The 22762-nt window shown below is 36.2% G+C and overlaps 3 protein-coding genes across 5 annotated transcripts in view; all 3 read left to right on the top strand.

The window, feature by feature from the left end:
• The first annotated feature begins 79 nt into the window (after positions 1–79).
• Positions 80–10330, top strand: LOC106620119 (uncharacterized). Of its 2 annotated transcripts, none has more exons than XM_014238518.3 (4): positions 80–230; positions 9150–9256; positions 9400–9560; positions 9649–10330. In XM_014238518.3, exons 2-4 carry the CDS (start codon positions 9167–9169, stop codon positions 9884–9886), a joined length of 489 nt encoding a protein of 162 aa, XP_014093993.1. In that variant the 5' UTR covers positions 80–230; positions 9150–9166; the 3' UTR covers positions 9887–10330. The 2 variants fall into 2 exon arrangements, with proteins under 2 accessions (XP_014093993.1, XP_036216739.1); XM_036360846.2 differs by lacking the exon at positions 80–230 and adding an exon at positions 8916–9012.
• Positions 10331–10906: 576 nt separating this feature from the next.
• On the top strand, positions 10907–15882 carry RecQ5 (RecQ5 helicase). Its single transcript, XM_014238514.3, has 6 exons — positions 10907–11178; positions 11244–12316; positions 12377–12608; positions 12666–13096; positions 13208–15107; positions 15172–15882. The coding sequence occupies exons 1-6, from the start codon at positions 11064–11066 to the stop codon at positions 15267–15269; spliced, it is 3849 nt and encodes a 1282-aa protein (XP_014093989.2). The 5' UTR covers positions 10907–11063; the 3' UTR covers positions 15270–15882.
• Positions 15883–17907: 2025 nt separating this feature from the next.
• The window catches only part of dlp (glypican dally-like), a 110628-nt gene continuing 105773 nt past the window's right edge, over positions 17908–22762 (top strand). Inside the window, exon 1 of one of the 2 annotated variants that reach the window (XM_036360851.2) lies at positions 17908–19514. In XM_036360851.2, the coding sequence (XP_036216744.2) occupies positions 19121–19514 (394 nt within the window). In that variant the 5' untranslated portion in view covers positions 17908–19120. The remainder of the gene's footprint in view (positions 19515–22762) is intronic. The other variant, XM_036360850.2, reaches the window with a different exon arrangement.

Raw genomic sequence — 22762 nt, 5'->3', positions numbered from 1 at the left:
AAAATTATTATAATAAGTTTTGGAAAATAACGCTAAGTGCACTGTTTAAAGTTTATTTCAAATTCGGTGTTAAACAGCCAGTACATACTAAATTTTGTTGACTAACCAGTACAACAACTAGCAGTCACGCTAATTATAGCGCACTTGTACAAGCATAACAACAACATAAAACACACACCCATTGTGTTTAAGCCGTACTCACAACGAAAATTTTCTAAAAAAAAAAAAATGTGTGTAAATAATATACGTATATAAGTAATATAATATATTGTGGTATAAGCGCAAAATTCTTAAATAAATATTTAGAGATTTATTATGTAGTTGTGAGTTTACTAATAATTTGCATGCGCTTAACAAGTTGTTAATGCATTATATAATCATTACCTGAGACGTTGTTGTAAAACCTGTTTAACACTCAGTCCATCACATAGCTAGTAGTCTACGTGAAGATTCTAAAATTCAAAGAATTTTTATTTATTCATATCTTATGCAGCGAGCGACAGTTTAATGTGCTGATGACGACCCTAATGCAACGGGCGGGCTTTGGGAGAGACCGTATAGTTATTGTATTTACGTGAGATAAAAATGGATTTTGCACATTAAAAAGTGGAAATAAAAATATTATTTGATAGCATGACTTATACATACAAAAAAAAAAAATTTGCCAGCAGTCACCATTTAAATACATACAAACATAGTTTTTGTAAAATTACATACATGTTGTTGAAAAAAAAACCTTTTTAAAATAGTTAACATAGAAATGGCTGCTCTGCATTTATTCCAATTGTAGATTCACTTCTATAGAAGAATATATATATAATAATGTATGTATATATATATATTTTAAACTATCACATTTATTTAAGTTTGCTATATAAATTACCTCAAGAAATAAAGTTTTAAAAAATGTTATCAAATTTCTAAATTTATGCCATATTTTCAAATAAAATTTTAAAACAACAGCATCCACCGATCTCAAATCTAACTAGCCGCACCCCATTATTTACGGCTGTGCTTCATCGAATTCGTTGTGTGAATAATCGAACAATTAAATCGTCTGTTAGTTAGATAAGTACAGTGTGGCCTAAAAATATTCTGACGTGACAAAAATGCTCAAAGCAATTTGACTTATTGATTACAGCAACAACTAATCGACGTTCTTACTATCAAAAGACAACAACAACAACAATAAATCGACTGAATTTTGGACTATGCAACGCTGTTTGGCTTCATCTGCATATTGCAGATAGCATAACTCTTTGCTTATATATTATATATACATACATACGTACACGCTCACGTATGTACTATAACCCTACAAGAACAGTGACAGTCAACTGACCGGTAATATGACAGTCATAGCTGAAAAATTTGTGTCAGCGCGTAGAACAAAGTTTCTATCATTTTCTTAAGAACCTTGTGCAAAAACTGATGTAAACAAACGTATGTGTGTGAGTTTGCATCTCTCTTTTACGCATGGGTATTCGGAATTGGTTCACTATATATCTATACTGCTCACTCTCGTGTCTTTTTCTGAGTCATTGCTGACCATAAAGCCATCATAGCTGAAATTTGTCAGTTATGACTGTAAATCTATCACAAGTGAAATAAAATAATAAGATAATATAATTTTTATTCCTTTAATAAATTCAAAACTTTCAATTATTTCAGTTATAATAATATGCATAAATATAAAAAAGAATTGTAACAAAAATATAATTAAATAATAAATTATGAAAAGAAATCTTCACTTAATGCCATGCTTGCTCCTCTCAAAAGCTTCTGCTGTACGTATTGCTCCAGTTCATGGATATTTCGAAATTTAAAAATGCCTTAATAAAAATTAAAATTAACTAAAAATATCATTTTATTAGAAATTATATAATAACTTGCGTATATTATATTTGAAAACTCCTTCGTTATTTATTTACTTTTTTAACACAAAAAGAGTTATTGCACAGGGACACGCAACACTTTGGTTTAACGCACGAAATAACAGCTACAAAGGCATTTCACAACTTCACGAAACTTCTATGGAAATGTACGCTGTCTCTTTTCGACGTATACAGAATTTGCTTTTGGAAAATTCGTAAACATTGATAGTCATTTTACTGTTCATATGACTGTCAGTACTGACAAAAAAATGGTGAACCCATCAGCAGTTTCTTGTAGGGATGTACATAAACAAGCGCCTTTATATTATTGTTGTTTTATGTTACTCAAATTACTACATCACTTTGCTTTGCCGAGTGTCATTCACATTTTCCTTTTTGGCTGGTTATGTTTATGTGTTCGCCTTAATTGGCATTGATGATTCATAATGGTTGGGTTATTTAGTAAATGAATGTGGATTTACTTGATAAAATAGTTAACAAGTATATGAAATAATAGAGAAAATTACCACTATTTTCTGGTAGAAGTACCTTCATCACCTGACTTGCTGCCGACGAGCCGAATTCAACCCTCAAGTAATACATGTTGCCAGCTGTACATACATATACATATATATTGTATACATACTCATATCATATGACACCGTTACTTTTTGCTCCAATTACCCCATTGTAATGTTGTCTCACGTGCTGTTTGTCTTGTTTATATTACATGTCCTTGCAGGTCCTAGCCGCCTTGCTTGGCTATCGCTCACGTTTCCAGTCGCTACACCGTCGCAATTAGGTTAACAGTAAAATAATGACTTTGACATTGAAGTCCAGCCTTTTGTTTACATGTTTTTATTGCGCAGTCTGTCGCCTTTCGCGATGTACATATTTTAGTTGACAACCCGAAGTGGCTATTTTGATTTGACTTACGTGGAAACGTTTAGCAACAGTGACTGAGTGAAATTAGTTGGTATAGGCGTGACATGCTAGGGCGCGACGCAGTGCTTTTATTATACCCTGAACGGGGTATATTAAGTTTGATACGAAGTTTGTAAGACCCAAAAGGAAACGGCGGAGACTCCACGAAGTATATATATATATATATGATCAACGAGCTGAGGCGATTTAGTCATGTTCGTCTGTCTATCTGTCTGTCTGTATATACGCGAACTGCCCATTTGTTGGAATGGTCGATATCGGACCACTATAGCATATAGCTGTCATATAAACTGAACGATCAGAAGCAAGTGCTTGTATTTTTCATTTCCTTTTTCATTTGACGAGATATCTCCACAAAATTAGGCACGGACTACTGCTAATTAAAACGCTTTAATATTAGAAGAAATTTTTCAGATCGGACCACTATAGCTTATAGCTGCTTGTAGGAAAAAATTTTTGTTTTGACAAGGTATCTTAACGAAATTTAGCATAGATTATTATTCAATGCATCGCTTCGATCTCTGAAGAAATTGATTTAAATTGTATCACTATAGCATATAGCTGCCACATAAACTGCCTGAAAAAAATCAAGAGAAAGATTTTTTACACATCTTCATGCTATCAAAAATGCAGCTATGTAGGGTATTATGGCTTCGGTGCAGCCGAAGTTAACATTTTTTCTTGTTTTTAATTGCATTTGTGCTTATATGTTCGTAAGCACTGACTAGTCGATAGTTTTTACATACACCCACTTGAGTATTCTATTATATGTTAAAAGTTCAGCAAGCTCGCGAAAGTTATAGTTCACTTTATTGTTATTTGATTTAGCAGTAGTTTTTGTTATTATTGTTTGCATTGTTCATATGAAAGTGTGTGGGAAATTGCAATGTGTTCATTTTTCGCATTTGAACTCTGAGAACTAGGTCTTGCCAAAGCAGGTCAACACACCTTATAAGCTCGTGCATGCATGTTGTGTTTGTTTGGGCGGTGGAAATTAACTACTGTTTTATTGACATTATTAAATGCAGTGATACATTGTACATTAAAATCGTCACAAATCATGTTTGATGCTCTTCAATTAATTTCCTATAGAACCCAGAAAACGAAATATTTTTCAGGTAGTTTGAAGCGAATATGAATTTGTCTAGCTGATAATAAGAAAAAAATAGTAAACCGTTAGGCGCAGAACCTTTCGGTTACAATTAAGAGCACATACTTGAAGAGTCTGCCAAAGTGGTGGCTATTGTCAGATTTTTGAGAGTACCAGGCGAAATTTTTTTTTTATTTATATATTTTATATTTTATTTTATTTATATATTGTTTCTTGACACACCCTAATGCACATGTATATATTGTGCCCATAGCACGAGCATAAAACAATAGCAACAAACACATAATAAGTGGAAATTAATCAGCGCTGCTTGTCTGTCTGTCTGTTGGTAAACAGTGGCTCGCCTGCTGCTTGCATTGCTGTTAGCGTCTGTTGACCTGCTTTGGTGGCGCAAACTTTTTATTTTCCAACCACTTTTGCGAATTTCTATTTTGCTCGCATTTTTCTAAAGGCGTGTTTCCACTTCCTCACCTTTTTTGTTTATTACTTTTCCTTTTGTTGTTGTGGTTTTTGTTTTTCGCTGCAGCACGTGAAGTGCCAACGTTGCGGCTGCGTATGGCTTGGTAGACTTTTTCAACAGACTTGTGCGTTTTTATTTGCATAAGCAACGTCGTTGTGCTTCGTGCATTAGACACGCGAAACTGGTTTATTGCAATTGCAGCTACTCTTGCTTTACTCTCCACACGACTTCTTAGTAGCAGCAAGCTCGAATTATATGAAAAGTTGTTGTTAGCGGCCGTGTTTCGCTATTTTTTAATTGTGAACATAGTTGTGTATATGTAACGACAGGAAATTGAGGCAATTTTTCACGCGCCCGACATACATACTATGTGAAATAGGTAGTGCGTTCACTCCAAAGTTATTTAAATGCCGCAAATTATTTGACTTCAATTTAACTGATGAGAAAATGGACTTTGAAAGATTTTGATACTTCTAAAAGTTTCAAATTTTTATCGGCTTGAAAAAGCATTATATTATTCAGTTAGTTAGCATTATATTATATAGTTACTATTAGGGGTCAAGAAAACCATATTTTGAACGAAAAATAATAAATCATGTACAAATACTAAACCCAGATGTACAACGGTTCATTTTGTATTAAAGAATCACGAGAAAGCAGTCTTGTAACACTTTTCATAAGAAGAAATAGAAGAATATAAAAAAGAAGAATTGTTTGAAGATTCACACTCGATTTGGTTACTATTGACCGTTGTGTAGCACTGAAGAAAAGCACGATTGAATCGCAAATCCTATTGAAACCGATTCCCAAAATACTAAACTATAATTAGCTATCTACAAAGAAAAGAAAAAACAAGAAAAAAATACATATGCTTTCATCTTCACTTATCAGACACACACTGCAGGATTTGGTATTTTAGATAGCAACGCCCTACGACTTTGCGACTAAATTAATTTTTGTCAACAAAAGACTTAAGCCACAAACTTGCACACACCCGAAAATCGAAATTGCCTAAAAGTCAAGCTAAATAAGAACAAACCTTTTACCACGCAAGTATGTAAACAGTGAGACACGAAGAACAAGAAGCTTGGCGCACGCTTTAGTAAGCTAGACACGTCTGTTCGTTGCTATTGTTAGACGGGTGTCAATGGAAAATAGGCTTAGCTTGTTTTGTTGGCAACACTATTGGCTCTAAACCAAAACAGAGTACGTGTGTGCTTCAAACGCACGTATGCACGAGTTGACCAAAATCATACAAATCACTTGGCGCGTACAAATGTTGGCGCGACTTTACACGAGCATGTTGCAGTGTGACAAGTCAATGGCCGCTTTATAAGGCTTCACGACGCATTTGTATAAATATTGAACCTACAAGCGGTTTAACCTCAAAGGCAGTTGAAGTAGCGTATAATGCAGGGTGTATGTTTGAAAATATTCATAAATGACATAAAATGTATTTAAAATTTCTTATATAAAATTTCTTTAATTTAAGCTTGCTTGTTTACTTACTGTGCGTTTTACACATTCTAGTGCCGCAGAAACAGGTGTGGCTTGTGGCAAACATTTTCGGTCGCACACACTTGGCTGTGCGCACTACAAGCTGCATTTATTAACAACGCTCGCGCACTTCGAATGGGAAAACAGATTTTCGAAGTCAGTTTCGAAAACGCAACACCGAAAAGGACCGTACGCAACGAATTTAGCTTTATTAGTACACTCGCATTTCGTTCACCAGCGCTTTGTTACGCTCTGCGATTGACTCTCCGAGTTTCCATTTCCATTCTCACATTTCCACATTCCTTCTACGCGCATACAAACAACGAACGTTTTCTGTTTTTGTGTGCTTTTGTTGTTGCAGACAGCCCACATATAGCCAAGCGTTCACACACCGCCAACGGTTTGTTTACATTTTTTATTTACCAACAAATTTTCGAAGTGGTAACGAAACCCGTTTTGGCGCCTTTAGCCATAACACAACAAACTCGGTTCGCTTTCATTTTGCGTTTTTTTCCACCACTTTTTTCGTGTATTTCATGACCTGTTTTGTGCGCGATGCCAAGCTTTGTCGTCATCGTTTATTACGTTCAATCACCTGAAAATGTGTCGAAAAAAAATATAGTTTTATTACCGTTATTCATATTAAATTGCAAGGCATGTGAGCAGCAATTCGCTCGCAAAATAAATACTTGTCTTCTACTTATATTTGTTTTTGTGCCTTTGTGGGGCATAATGAGCAGCAGTTTAATTATTTTCTAGCGCACGCGAATATTTATTAAAATTTTTATTTACTTCGCATATTTTTTGCTGGTAATGAACAAAGGCGATATGCATGAATATGTGTAATGGCAAATTCATGATCAAAACTATTTGTTTATATTGTATTGTTGCATGCTTTGTTGCCATTGTAATGCTATTACAACAAACATTTAGTTATGCAAACAGGTCAAGCGGCAAGCACTTGCTACCACGCATACTGAATTGCACTAAAATTGCGTGGGCGGTCAGATGCCGCACGATTATTAACAATTACAAAATGTATACGTTCGAAGTTGTAATAAATATTTGTTTAGCATAGAAACTAATGTGACATTGTCTGATTGACGAAAAATAATGGAAAAGGCTGATTAGACCTGCTTTGCATGTTACAGGTCTAGCAGTTTCGGCATATATCAGACTGTGTGAAGCTGGTATTAATCGATTAATAACAAGAAAAAACGTTAACTTCGGTTGCACCTATAATAGCTATAATACACTTCGTAAATACAAAAGAATCCTTACAAGCACTTACTTCCGATCGTTCAGTTTGTACGGCAGCTATATGCTATAGTGATCCGATCTGAACGATTTCTTTGAATATTGCGTTGTTACCTTGGATAACAAACCATGCCAAATTTCTTAAAGATATCTCGTTAAATGAAAAAGTTTTTTATACAAGCACTTGATTTTGATTGCCCAGTTTGTATGGCAGCTATATGCTATAGTGATTCTATATCGGCAGTTCCAACAAATAAGCAACTTGTTGAATAGAAAAGGATGTCTGCAAAATTTCAGATTTATATCTCAAAAACTGAGGGATTAGTTCGCGTATATACAGACAGACAGATAGACAGACGGACATGACTAAAACGACTCAGCTCGTCATGCTGATCACTTAGATAAGTTTGTTATAGGGTGTGCAACGTTTCCTTCTGGGTGTTACAAACATCGTGGCAAACTTAATATACCCTGTACCCAGATTGTAGAAATATTTGTATTATATTAGTGAAATTTGCCCTAAATTTATCCGTCAAATGTAAGTAACAGATGCTTCTAAATCACTTTGAATGAATGCTGGGGTATACAAAAATATTTTTTTTGGTGGAGACTGCTTCAAAAAACACTTTTTTTTTAAGTTTGCCGAATTCAGGACAACGACAAGTAAGTTGCATGAATACATAACTATATGTGCGTATTTATTCTATTGTAAGTCAATTATTTTGTTTGAATTCATTCAAGTGCTTTGAACAGTTTTCTGAGTACAACTTATTGCTGCACACAAGAAGCGGTCAGGCACTGGTCAATAATGCACCATATTGCATTGCGTGCAAACATGTTTCCTTGACGCCGTGTGTGCATAGGTATATACTTGTACTAGTGTACATATGTTTTTATATGCACATGTGAGTACATATTGGACTGCAGGCAAGTCAGGAGAAAGTATTTGCCTTGTTGTAGGACTAAATAGTGGTCAAGTGTGTGTACACAATATTATGGTCAATATTTATATGCGCTTGTATATAGTATATAACGATAACATATGTTCAATATTTAATTTATACTTTCAAATACGTTTTTATAAATATTTACAATAGTTAGTTACGAAGCAGAAGCATCAAATTGTTATTAAGCGTATAAAGATTTCAATAATGTATATTCATACACATAGGTTTATATATATATACAAGTATATATATATATAATATATAAGTTCAAATATATGTACATATATATATAGTAATGCAGTGACAGAAGCTTCCACGATTGACTCTTAGTACTGTGAAATGGATCTGGTGAAAGTATTTAAATTAAAAATTTCAAAAGTGAGAAGCAGTTGAGCAAACTGTTGTTAAACTGAATTCTTGCATTTGTCATACATTTACATTAACAATTGATACATAAAAAGTATTATAGATATCTATAGATATAGAAAACTCACGCAATGTGTCAACCGCGACAAAAGAGGAGTTTGCATTTCGTAATATCATCACTCTACGCAAGAGTGCGTTTTCAAAACGTTTCAAACACTAACTGAAGGGCATACAGTATCATTAGGTCATATGATGACACAAATAATATTTAGAAAATACAAATATATATATATTGTAACGCACGTTTCTAACTGCATTTGTCACTAAGCTTTATATGTTTCTATGGGAATATTTTTCAACATTTATCACTTAGTATTGCACATACTGATCTATAAGTGATCGCTGCTTTAAATATAAATATTTCGTTGCCTCTCATATAGTTCGGTTTCAAGTTGTTTTTTTTTTTTGACACAGAAAAGCATTCAATTATAACGAAAAATCCCTAAAAAAAAACAAAAACAAACGCTGTCAAAATGAGCTATCTGCGTTCAATAGGTAATGGGTAACAGAAACAAATGTTTCGCATGTCATTACGTGACCCCATTTATTTTGATCATATGCCCATATTAATACACTTATTTAATTGTTATTGCAAAGTAATAAATTCTGTCTTGCACTAATTCTTTCCACAGAAATCTCACGCGTAGAGATGACGCCGGCGGAAGACTCCACCTACACGACAAGTAGCGGTTCGAAGCGTGCGAGCTATTCGTTAATGGGCATCAAGTTGCTTGAACTGGTAAGACACATAAAAACATATGTTTATACACATGCCACTGTGCGCTTTAACTCCACACATTTAGTTCGCTTAATTCAATTTAAACAATTACTTCAAAACTCGCTTATACTTGTAATTATGCCTGACTACCGTCTTCATTTTAGGCGCTGGTCATCACTTGCATCGGACTCATCGATGAGCCATCCACACACTCACATCTGCGCATTTTCATAACGCCGCGCGTTGTCGCCCTCTGCTATGTAACCTTTGGCAGCCTCATCATTTATACTTCAATTTACTTAATTATGGCATTGTTCGGCGATGTGTACGTACACTGTTACAGTATACCCTTTTACCCCCACAAGAGTAATAAAATTTTTTCTTTTTATTTCTTTTATTCTCTGCTGGTTTAGTACATCTTGGCGCACATCCACGCTGTGGTCCATCATTGGCTTCATACTGCTCGTTGCTGTGACGGCGCTACTCTTCCGCGATTGGTCCACCACAAAAGAGCGCAATTATTGGCATCCGAATATGCAACGTCTTGACCTAGTGTTGGCCGCTGCTGCGGTCTCATTGGTAACGACACTTATTTATTTGGTGGATTTGTTGGCTACAATACGTTTTGGGGTTAGTGGTGAACTGGAATAAACGATTTATGATCAGCGACTATCGAGAGTACACCGGCGTTAGAGGAATCATCGACGTCTTCTGGCTAAGAACCAACACGAATGCTGTAACATTTACAGAAAATCGATGCAAATTTGTTTATAATACTTTTTATTAATAATTTTTACAAAAATAATCGCAATATTATAATTTTCAATGCATAGAATTAAGCTCAAATTAACAATTCGTTGGTGTTTATATACTTATAAATAGAAACATAAATATAAAGCTAAGCGCAATCGAATATTTAATATGCCATGAGAAATTCGCATTTCTTTGAATGTACAAAAACACAATTAAAATATTTAATATTGAATAAGAGCGTAAATTGTTGACGAGACACAGTTTTGTTCAAAACGATTTTCTTACAAACTAACTGTAAAAGTTGAATATATAATTTTTTAATAAAACAATAATTATACATAACCAATGTTTTTTTATGATTTATTTTATTTTTTATAGAGACCGTTCAGACCTGTTTATATATGAGCACACAAACTGCCGACACAAAGCTATACCCATTACCTTTTTTTCTGCCTATAAAACCTATATACAATATATATATATATATATATATATTAGGGTGGAGCAAACACGGAAACTCGAAAATTTAAAGGCTAAATAAAAAAAAAATGTCGCTCCACCTTAATATATTATATATATACAATTGTTGTGGAAGTTAGTCTTTTGGCTAAGAATATCATTAAAATAAACACTGCTGTACGTAAAGCTTTAATCTGCTATGTGTATAGATTATTTGTGTTCCACTTGGGTCATCACTTGCTTGTATTATCAGAGAACGTATATCATATATATAAATATTCGTATATATAGATATACGTTCTCTGGTATTATTTCCATCGAATAATTTTTAACACATCAATGCAACCCTGTCTATCGCACAAGCAGAGAACGTATATCAGAGATCGTATATCATATATTTTACGTTCTCTGCAAGCATTTCTGACTTTCCTCAATTCTCGCTAAATAAGAAATGTCAAATGTCAAAATACTAAACAAAGAATAACCGCCGAAAACATAAACGAGGTGGAAGAAAAAATTGTCAGCAAAAGAAGAAAAAAGCACGCATTTTATGTGAAATTAATTTACTGAAATTAAAAACAGGGCTTCAACAAGAACAGCCACAAAGCTAAATACGATGAGTGCAGGTGACAACTCAGATGCCGAACTCAACGCTGCGCTTGAGAAATACTTCGGTCATAGCAGCTTCAAATCAGATTTGCAAAGAAGTGCTATAAAATGTGCTGTGGAGAGTAAGTGATGCCTTAAATAATTAACTTATTGTGTATAGTCTTATAAGAAATAATTTGGAATGCAGGAAAGCGCGATATATTTGTGTCTATGCCCACCGGCTCCGGCAAGTCGTTGTGTTACCAACTGCCTGGTGTGTTGTGCGAAAATCAAATAACTATTGTCTTTTCACCATTATTGGCGCTAATAAAAGATCAAATTGATCACTTGGGTAAGGTTAAGATACGCGCCGATTCATTGAACTCCAAGATGTCAAATAAAGAACGCGATGCTGTCATCAGCGATCTGAAAGCTATGCGCCCTAGCATACGTTTTCTATATATAACGCCCGAGCAAGCGGCAACGCAGTTTTTTCAAGATCTTTTGCAAACATTGGTCAAGCATAATAAGATTGCATATTTTGCCGTAGATGAGGCACATTGTGTTTCACAATGGGGTCATGACTTCCGACCAGATTATCTTAAACTTTGTAACCTGCGTAGAAAATACACCAGCATTGTTTGGCTGGCGCTGACGGCGACTGCATCAAAACAAGTACGTGAAGACATTTTCCTGCATTTAGCGCTCAAGCAACCAGTTGCCAGGTTTACAACGCCCAGTTTTCGAAAGAATCTCTTCTATGATGTAGTATTCAAAAACTCAATAGAGGATGATTTTCAACATTTAGCTGCATTTGCCTTGCATTGTTTTGGTGACGCAAACGAGTTTAAAGCTGTGCCCGCACCGAAACGAGGCTGTGGCATTGTTTACTGTCGAACGCGTGAAAATGTGGAACGCGTAGCATATGGTATTTCCAAACAAGGTGTGGGCGCTGTGGCGTATCATGCGGGTCTAAAAGGCGCAGAGCGCATACAAGTGCAAGAGCAATGGATGAACGGTGAATACCCTGTGATATGTGCAACGAACAGCTTTGGCATGGGTGTGGATAAACCATCAGTGCGATTCGTCGTGCATTGGGATGTGCCACAAAATGTTGCTGCTTATTATCAAGAGTCTGGCCGCGCTGGACGCGACGGTTTACAATCATACTGCCGGTTGTATTACGGGAGGGAAGATGTAAAGTCTATACAGTTTCTGCTGCAAAACGATGTAAATAGAACGAGGAGTTCTACTTGCTCTGGAAAACAAGAGTTGGCGCAGGTCAGTTAACAAATTGCTAATCGCAACACTAATAATATATAGTTTTATATTTTTGTGCAGCGTGCTGTGAAGAATTTCGGTGAGATCGTTAACTTCTGTGAGAGTCTAAGTTGCCGTCACAAACTCTTCTCCGATTACTTTGGGGACCCGCCACCAGATTGCAATGACCAATGTGACGTGTGCAGGCACCCTAAAAAAATCGAGAAGGCTTTAGAAATGTTTCACAAACTGTGTATGGATGGACACTTCAAATCTGGAGTTTCATTGGAAGATAGCGCGGATTTGTATGAAGGTAGTATGCTTTAATACTGGCCAACAAAATTATATTAAATTATAAATAATTTCACAGGTGGGCGCGCGGGTGCGAAGAGATTAAAAAACGACTATGGCGAGTCGGACAGTGAAACTTCTGTAAGTCACGAGCATTTGGCGAAGAAGGCAAAGCGTGAAACAGAAGATTTCATACGAAAACAATTTCAACTGCGCAAACAATTGAATGCGGCGCGCGAAGTGGAGAAGGAGGGCAAATCACAGATAACACGTGTCAAGCATGCACCATCGTCTGGTGTCAAAGTTTCTGGACTTACGACGGCCATACGTGAGAACTACCTCAGCGCAATCGTCAGTGCGCTGAAGCTAAATGCCGAACAGTGCAAAGAAGATGATCCGCGTAGGGATCTGCGCCATCGTGATTTTGAAGCCATTGCCATAGACATAGAGTATGAATGCTTTACAAGGGTGAAGGTGACCAACATGTATCAACACGCCTTGGCGAAAGAGGTAAGCAAATTGAGTTTAAAAAAATTAAATACAACAACAAACACATCAAAATTATTTTTGCATAATACTATTTGATTAAAAAGCCATTAACTAAAAGCAAAACTCTTCCAGCTTGCAGCCATCCGCCAGCAAACGAACAAAGAGCTGCTTATGCCGATATTAAGAGCCTATGTAGCACGTCCCGAAACAAGTCAGCAGGGAGCCTGGACGGGCGGTAGTGTTGAGTACTTCGAGCGTAAATTGAAGGAGTTGGAAGACACGCGTCCATCATCGCCCAATGTGCCGAACAAGAACAACGCCACGAAAGATCTTCCAAAGGCATTGCGACATAAAAAAAGTTACAAACAAGATACTACCAAACAGACAACCATTGGCAACTTTTTCGAGAAAAATAAGGAAATTAAAAGTGAAGGCGATAACTGTTCGCCAGTAAGCAGCAGTGGGGAGAGCCAAGATGTGGAAAGCAATGAAAATGCAAATATCAAGCAAGAGCGTATGGAGTGTATGGATATAGAAAAGACACCGACCGAGCAAGAGAAAGAAGATACTTTTGAAGGCACACCTGTAAAAGAGGAAGAAGCTTACGACCTTGACAAAGACGACACCGTAAAAAATGATACCATCAATATGAAAGTAGATGATGATCTCGAGGACATAAGCGACAAAGATATCAACTCCAATGAGTTTAAAATGAGCGAAGACGAGGAAAAGCATGATACTGACAAAAATGAAAAGACGCGCTTGGATAAGCATACTGCCAAACCAGCGGATGCCAAAATGGATTCGTTGTTTGGCAACGACGATTGGGATGATCCAGCTGAAGAAATGTTGGAGAATTCTATTAAGTATGCAACTAAGAAAGATGACGGCAAAATAAAGACGCTTTTCGGTGACGAATCGGATATTTCACTTGCAAACAAATCAGATAGCTCCACCAGAACAGACACCAGAAACGAGGATGAAGAATATTATGATGCGCTGGTACATCACAAACGCAAACACAGAACGTCGCACTACAGCAAATCGAAGGAGAAATCGCCTTTGCACAGCTACAAAACCTCGGCCAGTTACGATGCATACTATCAATCCGCGTCCAGCTCAACGACACACCATCACAAATCATCCACTAGTTCCACATTAACCTCGCATCAATACAAATCGGATTCTTCATCTGCAAGTTCATCCTCGCGACGCAAGCACAAACACAAACACCACTCCAAGCATAAACACAAGGATGACGATTTGGACGAACTCGAAATATACGAGAATGCGTCGGCCACCAAATGCAAATACCAGGACGCCTTTGAGGATTCGGTCAAGTATGAAAAGTCGGTAAAAGAAAAGCTTAAAGCACTGCGCGCCGAATGGCAGGAATTTGAAGGCGAATCGGATAAGAAACGAGAGGAGTCAGAGGATTCGTTAGATGAATTGGAACTACTTGCTTTAAGTAAGAAGAAAATAGAAGATGAGCTCAAGGCTTTGGAAGAGATAGAGAGAAATGCAGCTGCAGATAAAGCTGCTGTACAGAAAAAGTTACTCAAGAATGACGAGCAAACTATTGCGAACAACGACATAAAACCAGCCGAAAAAGAAACACCATCAAAAAACACAAGCGGTGCCACATTAAAGGCTGAAGATGCGTCTAGACAGTCGGACTGGCACGCAGCCAAGCGCAAGAAAGAGCTGCCCACACCATCCGAAAGTGATATGAATGGTAGTAAATCCAAATTCGCATTGCCAAAAAACAATAAAAATTCAGAAAATTCCAACACCAGTGAAAATGCCGCAAAAGGTGGCGAATATCGAAAACCAGCGCAAAGACCCGAATCGAATTCAAAACACTCGTTAAATGAAAGACAAGCGCGTCTCAACGCTGCCAAACATAAATCTGATGTGAGCAAATCCGTAGTTGAGCTACTAAATCCGTACTATAAAAAGAAGATCACTTCAAAAGAGCTCTTCAAAACATTGGCCAAAAGAATAACAAATCGTGTTTGTGACGGCAAATTGGGTGAGTACCTACCGCTTTTACTTGCTTTTGAGTTAGGCCAATTATTTGATTTGTTTGTTTTCAGAGCCATCGCATTGCAAATCATACATACGAGATACCTTTCTCACCGTCAATATGATCGCAACAGACGCAGACCTAGACAAATACTTTCCGCTTACTTGAACAAACGGCTGGCGCAATGCCAAGCAATAGTACATTTCATTGTACTAACCTTTCAGCTGATCGTCGTCTCAATCATACATTACATGGAACGGCTTTTCGTGCTAAAAATTTGAACTTTTCGCTGGAAATGAACCACAATGGATTATACTAAACTAGGAAGAATATTTAAGAATTTCTTTAGAATGACAGAGCAAAAAATATGTTGGCATATTTGTCATGAATAATGAAGATTATTTATAAAAGCTTCTCAAATTCATTAGCTACATATGTATATTGTTAAATACTTGTAGAAATACTTACACTAAGCTTCGTTCTTTCTAAAATGCTCAATAAGAAAATGCAATACATTTTAATTTTTGTGACCAGTTATAAATGATGAACTCTACGTTTAATTTTCCGCTGGCTGTAAGTGGCTTTTGTTTCCTATATGTTCGTGTTTATATAGGCATTACATACATGTATTAGAATGTAAGGCAGTATTTAATTAATATATATATCGTGTATATCCACATATTGCACTTAAATATCAATATGTAAATATTAAAATGTTGTAACATTATTAATATAAATAAATACGCAAATATGGACAAGTGCTATATTTTAACAACAAAAACTTATGCATATATTCTGCTTTGAAGCACTGAGAGAGAAAAACAGACCTTTAAATTGCACCAATAGCCGGTTCTACAATAACAGAATTGACCTGAATTCTATCCGGCCAAGTGTTGTTATTTCGGCGATCTAACCCAGTAAGTAGTAGTAATAGTGAGTCCTTTCCGCCTAAGCATGTGCGATAATTAACCGAATGCGTATTTCTATCCAACAATCTGTCGATATTACAACAACTGAGTCGGCTTTAAAAGTTTATAATTATAATTAATTGTAAGCTGTTAGTGGCTTCAAAATTCGCATTATAACTGCCATCTAAAGTAACCAAAACATTGCAGATATTTATAGCGCAAACGCTATAAACTGGCAAAAGGATAAACAACTGTATTATATAATATAATTATATATATATATTATATAATTTTGAATACGTTTAGCTAATTAATTTATAATTTTTTCTGTTTAACTAGAAACTTTTGTTGGCGCGAAAGGGGAAGCGGCTATAATGGCGGCGGAAATTTAGTCTACAGGGTGCAACGGCGTGCAAGAAAATAAAATTAAACTTTTGAAAATGGATAAAAAATAGTTAAAAGTGAGAAAATAGTAGCTAAAAATATTCTTGCTTATGATCCAAAGTTAATAAATCATTTAATAAACTCCTGTTTAGGGATGAATTTCGTAACAAATTTCGCTGGCGTAGCGACATCTGTGTGTGGAGGTTTATAAATACAATATATAATCAGAGAATGTAAATGAATTATAATGAATTATTAATGTATATTCATTAACATTCTCTGATATAATTATAAACATACATAACGGAGTAAAATCAGTTGGACGTTTTAAAGATACCAAAGTTTACACTGGTATTAGAAAAACACGTTCTCTCAGTTTCATTACAATAACTATCAGATTGATCGATATACATATGTGGTATCAAGTCAACTAGAAGTTCGAAAATCTATATATTAGGTATATGGGGGCTTAGGGAAGTATTGATCCGATCCTACCTATTTTTCACACATGTTTATATTATTACCAAAGAAACATTTTCCCAGAATTTCAATAATATTATATATCTCACAGATTTGCCGATATTTTTAACTCGTTTATTTTTAGTTTATACGAACAACCGTTAGCTGAACAAAACTATTATACTCTGTAGCAACATGTCGCAAGAGTATAAAATGTGAATTAGTGAAGTGGTGCCAGCATTTGCTTTGCCACAAATATTGATACTCATATATTTGTATACATGCAATCATATTCCTGCCTGCATATGCGAAGTTTTGAAATATTTAAATTTCCTGATTTACATTACATTTCTAGCGAGTCTGTTAACTTAACAGCATGTTATCTAAGTGAGTGCTTTTGAATTGAGTGATTCATATTTTCGGCCGGCACATAAATATACATATATGCGTGCAATTAACCAGTTTAAGATTTTTAGGCAAATCAAATAAAAATTCAACGCTAACTGTAAATTCAGCATAATGGACTTATGCACATTTGTGCTAAAACCTGTGAATATTTCACTAAAAAAATGAGTATTTCAAGTTCTCTGCTAAAACTCTCAATACAGTAGATTGCAGTCAGGTGAAAAAGAACAAACGCTGCAGACAACATCGAACATGTTCGAACACACTGACATGTTTTTGTTATTGTTGTAATTGCGTGTATCTGACAGATACGCACAATGGCTACGATAACAAAAGGAAGAACAACAAATAAAACACAATTTCCACATGCCTGTGAAATGAATATATATGTACATGTATATGTTTATATGCCGTAGCACATAAATGCGTGTGCGTGTGTGTGTGTGGCGCAGTGTGCGAGCGAGTTACATTTGTATCTTGTCGTTTGCAACCAAATAACTCCGGTTTTTGCTGTTTGTTTTGTTGCTTTTCTGCTGTCGCGCTGCCGTCACTGCTCTGTGTGCCTGTAGTTGTGTGTGTGTGTGTGTATTTCATATGGATTCGTTTTCGGGAAAAATGTTTCATTGAGGTCCAGCCGGTTGGGCGCTCTTCGCTCAACGCTCATTCGTTGTACTCTGGTCGCGCGGTGCGGTTGTGCGATATATTTCGTAGTTAGCGTTGCGCCAACAACCAGTCTACCTGCCGAACGCAATTTTCGTCGCTTCAAATTAAATTCATTGTGATTTTGTTTGCATGAATATACGTAATAGAAATTATACAGTGTGTGAGTGTGCGCGCAAAATATTAAATTAAACGGATTTTCCAGAAAATTGTGAAGCTGCAATTAAAATAAAAAAAAAATCTGCCAACGAACGTGTGTGTGTTGTTGCTACGAAAAAGTTAGTGATTTCAACAGTTTAACAAAAAAAAAAACCAAAAATCAAACGAAAGCATAATTAGTTGCGAAACTCTGTAAAAGTAGAAATTATTGTGTTGTATTTAATATTATTATGCCATAGTTGCTCTTACTTTACACCTCATTCCCACGTAACACCGTTAAAACTCGCTAAGTGTGCCTTGAATATATCACCAACTTACTAAATAATCGTGCCAGCCAACAACAATTGTAACACCTCAAAACCTCCCTCTTGCTCAGCGTATACGCCTGGAGAAAGCACTGCCTTCAGCCCTCCACTTATATAGTCCACGAATCACTTGTGTCACACACATATTTACTGGCGACGTCGTTAACCTTGTCGCTGCCATAGTAAACCGGCAAACAGTACGAAAAGTAGCAAATTTCAAAATATTAGAATTTTTTGTTTACGTTACACACACCCGCCGGAAAGCCGCGCGGCGCGCTCACAGTTGACAACGCCAACAACGTTACAGCCGGCAATTTTAGACATTTTTACGTGTTTTTCGTATTTACATTTGTGCATGCGTGTATTACATACATACAAGTATTTGCAAATAATGATGCAACACTCATATTAACAACAACTACAATAAAGCGTAGTGTGAATACAAAGCCATAACAATTAGCGTATTCGAGTCGAGGAAGGGGTTTTCGACAAGCGTGTGTTAAAATCATTTGCAAACACGGACAAGCAGACACCAAAAAAGCGCCGATAAAAACGAAAATCTGAAATAGCAGAACACAAAAAAAATACAGTAGCAAAAAAAAAAATTAACAACAACTCGCACTTGTGTGAAAGCAAGAGCAAGCGCTACTTCAAGCAAACAAACGTTCAGCGCTACATACATACATACATACACTTGATTTGCCAGCCAGTTCGCGAATTGAACACGTGTGTTAACATTATGCATCGCCTCAACAGAACTTTAAGTGCTGCACCAATACTTGGCTCGCGCCGCAAAACGATGAGCTCCAAAGGCAAACAGCGCGCCGTGTCTGCTGTCGCCAAATGGCGCACGCCAGCTACTGCCAAAAAATATTTCAATTTCAATTACTGCTCATTTACGTTATTAACATACCTAATTTTATTGCTATGCTGTGTGTGTGTTCGCGCACAAGTTTTTAACAACGCGACCGATGCTGTAGGTGGCATAGAGGTACCGCGTACCTACGCCGTGGCCTCGGTACCCGGTGGTTCGTCGATAATAGACCAATTTATGCCCAACTGCACCAAAGTTGCACCCGTCTTCAAAGCGCGCGGCATCGATCAAGCGGAGCTACCACTCAAACCCAATAATGGTGAGTTTCCACTATTTGAATTATTTGCATATCAAATATGTATTAAGTAATAGTTTTATCGTATTGGTCTAAAAATCTGTATAATCAGCAGTGAGCTGTTGTAGTTCTTTGTGCTGCGCAACATACTCGCTAATAAAATTTTGAACAACATTCTTTACAGCACATAAATTTTCGTAATTAAGTTTCAGACGTAGCTCTTTCCATAATAAAATGCCAAACAATACTGCACAAAAATAATGCGACAGCTTGACCAGACTCATGCGTCATCTGTCAAAAAATAAAAAAACGCAATTGAAAAAGGTGTCGCTACTTAGAACTTAGAACTTCTTGAACGAAAGTTTCGTGCGCGTTTCCAACGCCTTTGCGTCATACATTCCACCGTAAAGCCAACAATTTGATAACAAAGCACCTTCAAATGGCCAATACTCAATGTCACTGCGCGGCGCTGTCTTTAAAGCAAAGCGTGCGCCAAATTGTCGCACAGCATTGCGTAAAAAATATTATTTTGATGAGTTAATGCCAAACAATGTCACATTTTTGCGGCGAACATTAAAGAGAACTCCGATAGGCTTACGTCTCTTTGTATTAAAATATTTTGCTAGCGGCACATAAAAATTCACGAGTTGTTTTTTTTGTGATAACGCGCATAATAAAAATTATCACAGCAATATAAACAAATTTGACGTGCCATTTTTTCATAAATACATCACTTGCGCTTAGACTTTTGGCAACGCGCCAAAGTGCTAGAATAAGTGAAACATTTTTGCACAAATTCTCAAAACTCAATATTTGTTTGCAAAATCTGGCGCAAGTCGCCAATTATTTAATTGCTGCCATTACCGTTAGCAAACAGTAAATGCTTATAATCCACGCTAAACTAAAGCGTAAGCAGTTATATAGCCTCCAACTGCTGAGCGCTTTGATCTTAGCGCCGCTGGCAAGCGTTTATTTGCTTTGTTGTTGTATAATTTTTCTTCATTTATATCGGCACTTAAAATCTAGACAATTTATCTATAACATGCCATATCACCTGACCGCGCTTAACACGTCATACAAAGTATAAAGTCGCGATAGCGGCTAGAGGCGTGTATGTGTGTGTGTGTGCTTGGCTATTTTTTAATATAATAGCAAAGAGCGCTGCTGCAAGGCCACTTATGTGTGTATATGCAAAGTCAACGCCAAACGCGCTGTGACGTTTATTTTTTAGACTCACTGTATCAGTGTTGTTTTCAGCAATGTTTTCTGCATTCTCTTAGTAGCTACATAGCTAGGAACTGTTGAAATTGAGTTGGGTGACATTTAGAGTAAAGCTTTCCTTAACCTTAGAAACAGCGCTACACATATCATATTTCCTTTAAAAACTCTAAAATATATAACTAGCTTAACGCTTTAAAGTTTATTGCGCAGAAAGCGTGGAAAAGATATAACGAGTGATCCAAGTAGAGGTACTTGTTTAATATCGCTTTTTTGACAGTTCACGCGTGAGTCGTATCCAGCTGTCATATTGTTTTGTGCTCGACCTTCCCAAGCGACATCGCTTCGTTTTATAGGCTCTTGAAAAGTACTTAGAAGATCCGATGTTTTCGCGCTAAATTTTGTTCAGCGATGTGGCCCATTTCTAGCGCAATGGGTATGTAAACAAGCCAAATTTCCGCATTTGGAACGAAGAGCAACCCGAAAAAATTCAAGAGCTGCCATCTTATACAGAAAAGGCAACGCTTTGGTGTGGTTCTTGACAGATAATTTCACATTTGGACCGGTCGATTGGGCACCAAAATCGACCTATGGCGATATGTAAAGTCTAAAGTCTATGCGAACAATCCCACTTCGATTCAGACCTTGGAGCAAAACGTCACGCGTGTCATGCACCGGTTACCAGTCAAATGCTCGAACGAGTCATCGAAAATTATACCCAATGAATGGAACATCTGAGACGTAGCCGCGACCAACATTTGAAAGGGATAATCTTTATAAAATAGATGCCAACAAATTTTCTTTCGAATGATAATAAACATTCCCCATTAAATTTGGAGTTTCTGTGTTTTTTTCTTTAAAAAAGTAGAAAACCTTGAAATGGATCACACTATACAAACAAAACCAAAAACTTTGCGTCTAGCGCCAGCTTAGAAGCGTTAAAAGCTTTCTCGCATCAAAACTTGGCATTTGACTTTGCTCATGTTAATGTCAAACGATGTTTTTGCTCTTCTGACCACAAGCTACTGTCCTGAAAGGTCTTTGAATGATTGAAAAGAATTTTGTGCCGTGATTTGATTTAATTTCGTAGAGGTAACAATCAATTGTCTGGGAAAAAGTGAGAAAAATATGTAATCGATTTTATTTCGACTGCGATGCAGCATAATTTTAGCACAACCAATTGCAAATAGATCATTTAGACAGATTTAAAGAAGAGATTAAACTTTTAAGCTGCTCACGCTCAGCGCTGCGTTGGAAGATGTTAAGATAGCGGAGCATGCTAATTAAAGCATTGAACGTGGTCTTGGTAGTCTAACTAACTTTTATCACGTGACTGCCTTTAACAATTATTAAAATTGTCATATATGCAATTTTTTTTGTAATTTTATCTGGCAGCTCAGCGCAGCACTGACACACTGTGCAGAGAAATGTTTAGTCAAAATAATATTTTCAATACAATTCGAAGATAAAACAATGGCAAACTTAAGATGACTTTTGATGAGTTAAGAAATTATACCAAGATTCAAAATATTTGGCCAGTTAAGAGCGAAATAACGCGAAATAAGGTATATATATATATATATATATATATATAAACATATGTGTGTCCGCACATATAAGACATTGCAGTCACATATATTTGCAAATTTACATAATTTTTGTTGTCACAATTTTTATGTCGCGACATATATACTATATTCCTTTTTGTTATATTTACATTATTAAATTCATTTTTTTTTTTATAAAAATAGAAAATTTTTGGACAAAAAAAAAATGTTTTTAACACCTCGCCTCTAGGCGCGCTCTCAGTTTTAAAGTAAATTTTCGAGCTAAAATTTTTATAGCGAAAAAAAATTTTGATAAGTGTTCTAGAAGTTGTGGAGAGTTATCTTTCGGGCCAATCAAAAGCTATCAACTTAAAAAAAAATTTTGTGGTCATTATTGGAGTTTTAAAAAAAGTTTTAAACGACAACATGCTTTCCTTTAGCGTTGAAATAAATTTTGAGTCAAAACCGTCAAATTCGGTATATTTTATATAAACGTGAAGAGTTTAA

This window comes from Bactrocera oleae, chromosome 6 (genome assembly GCF_042242935.1).
Source record: "Bactrocera oleae isolate idBacOlea1 chromosome 6, idBacOlea1, whole genome shotgun sequence".
Lineage (NCBI taxonomy): Eukaryota > Metazoa > Arthropoda > Insecta > Diptera > Tephritidae > Bactrocera > Bactrocera oleae.
This window is presented reverse-complemented; position numbering and strand designations above follow the sequence as displayed.

Bases quoted from the DNA above. Each gene is read 5' to 3' on its own strand.
- LOC106620119 (XM_036360846.2), top strand. From the start codon at position 8,991: ATGAGCTATCTGCGTTCAATAG. The intron at 9,013-9,149 runs GTAATGGGTAAC...TTCTTTCCACAG, and splicing joins GAGCTATCTGCGTTCAATAG to AAATCTCACGCGTAGAGATG. The intron at 9,561-9,648 runs GTACGTACACTG...CTGCTGGTTTAG, and splicing joins ATGGCATTGTTCGGCGATGT to TACATCTTGGCGCACATCCA.
- RecQ5 (XM_014238514.3), top strand. From the start codon at position 11,064: ATGAGTGCAGGTGACAACTCAGATGCCGAACTCAACGCTGCGCTTGAG. The intron at 12,317-12,376 runs GTCAGTTAACAA...ATTTTTGTGCAG, and splicing joins GAAAACAAGAGTTGGCGCAG to CGTGCTGTGAAGAATTTCGG. The intron at 12,609-12,665 runs GTAGTATGCTTT...ATAATTTCACAG, and splicing joins TAGCGCGGATTTGTATGAAG to GTGGGCGCGCGGGTGCGAAG.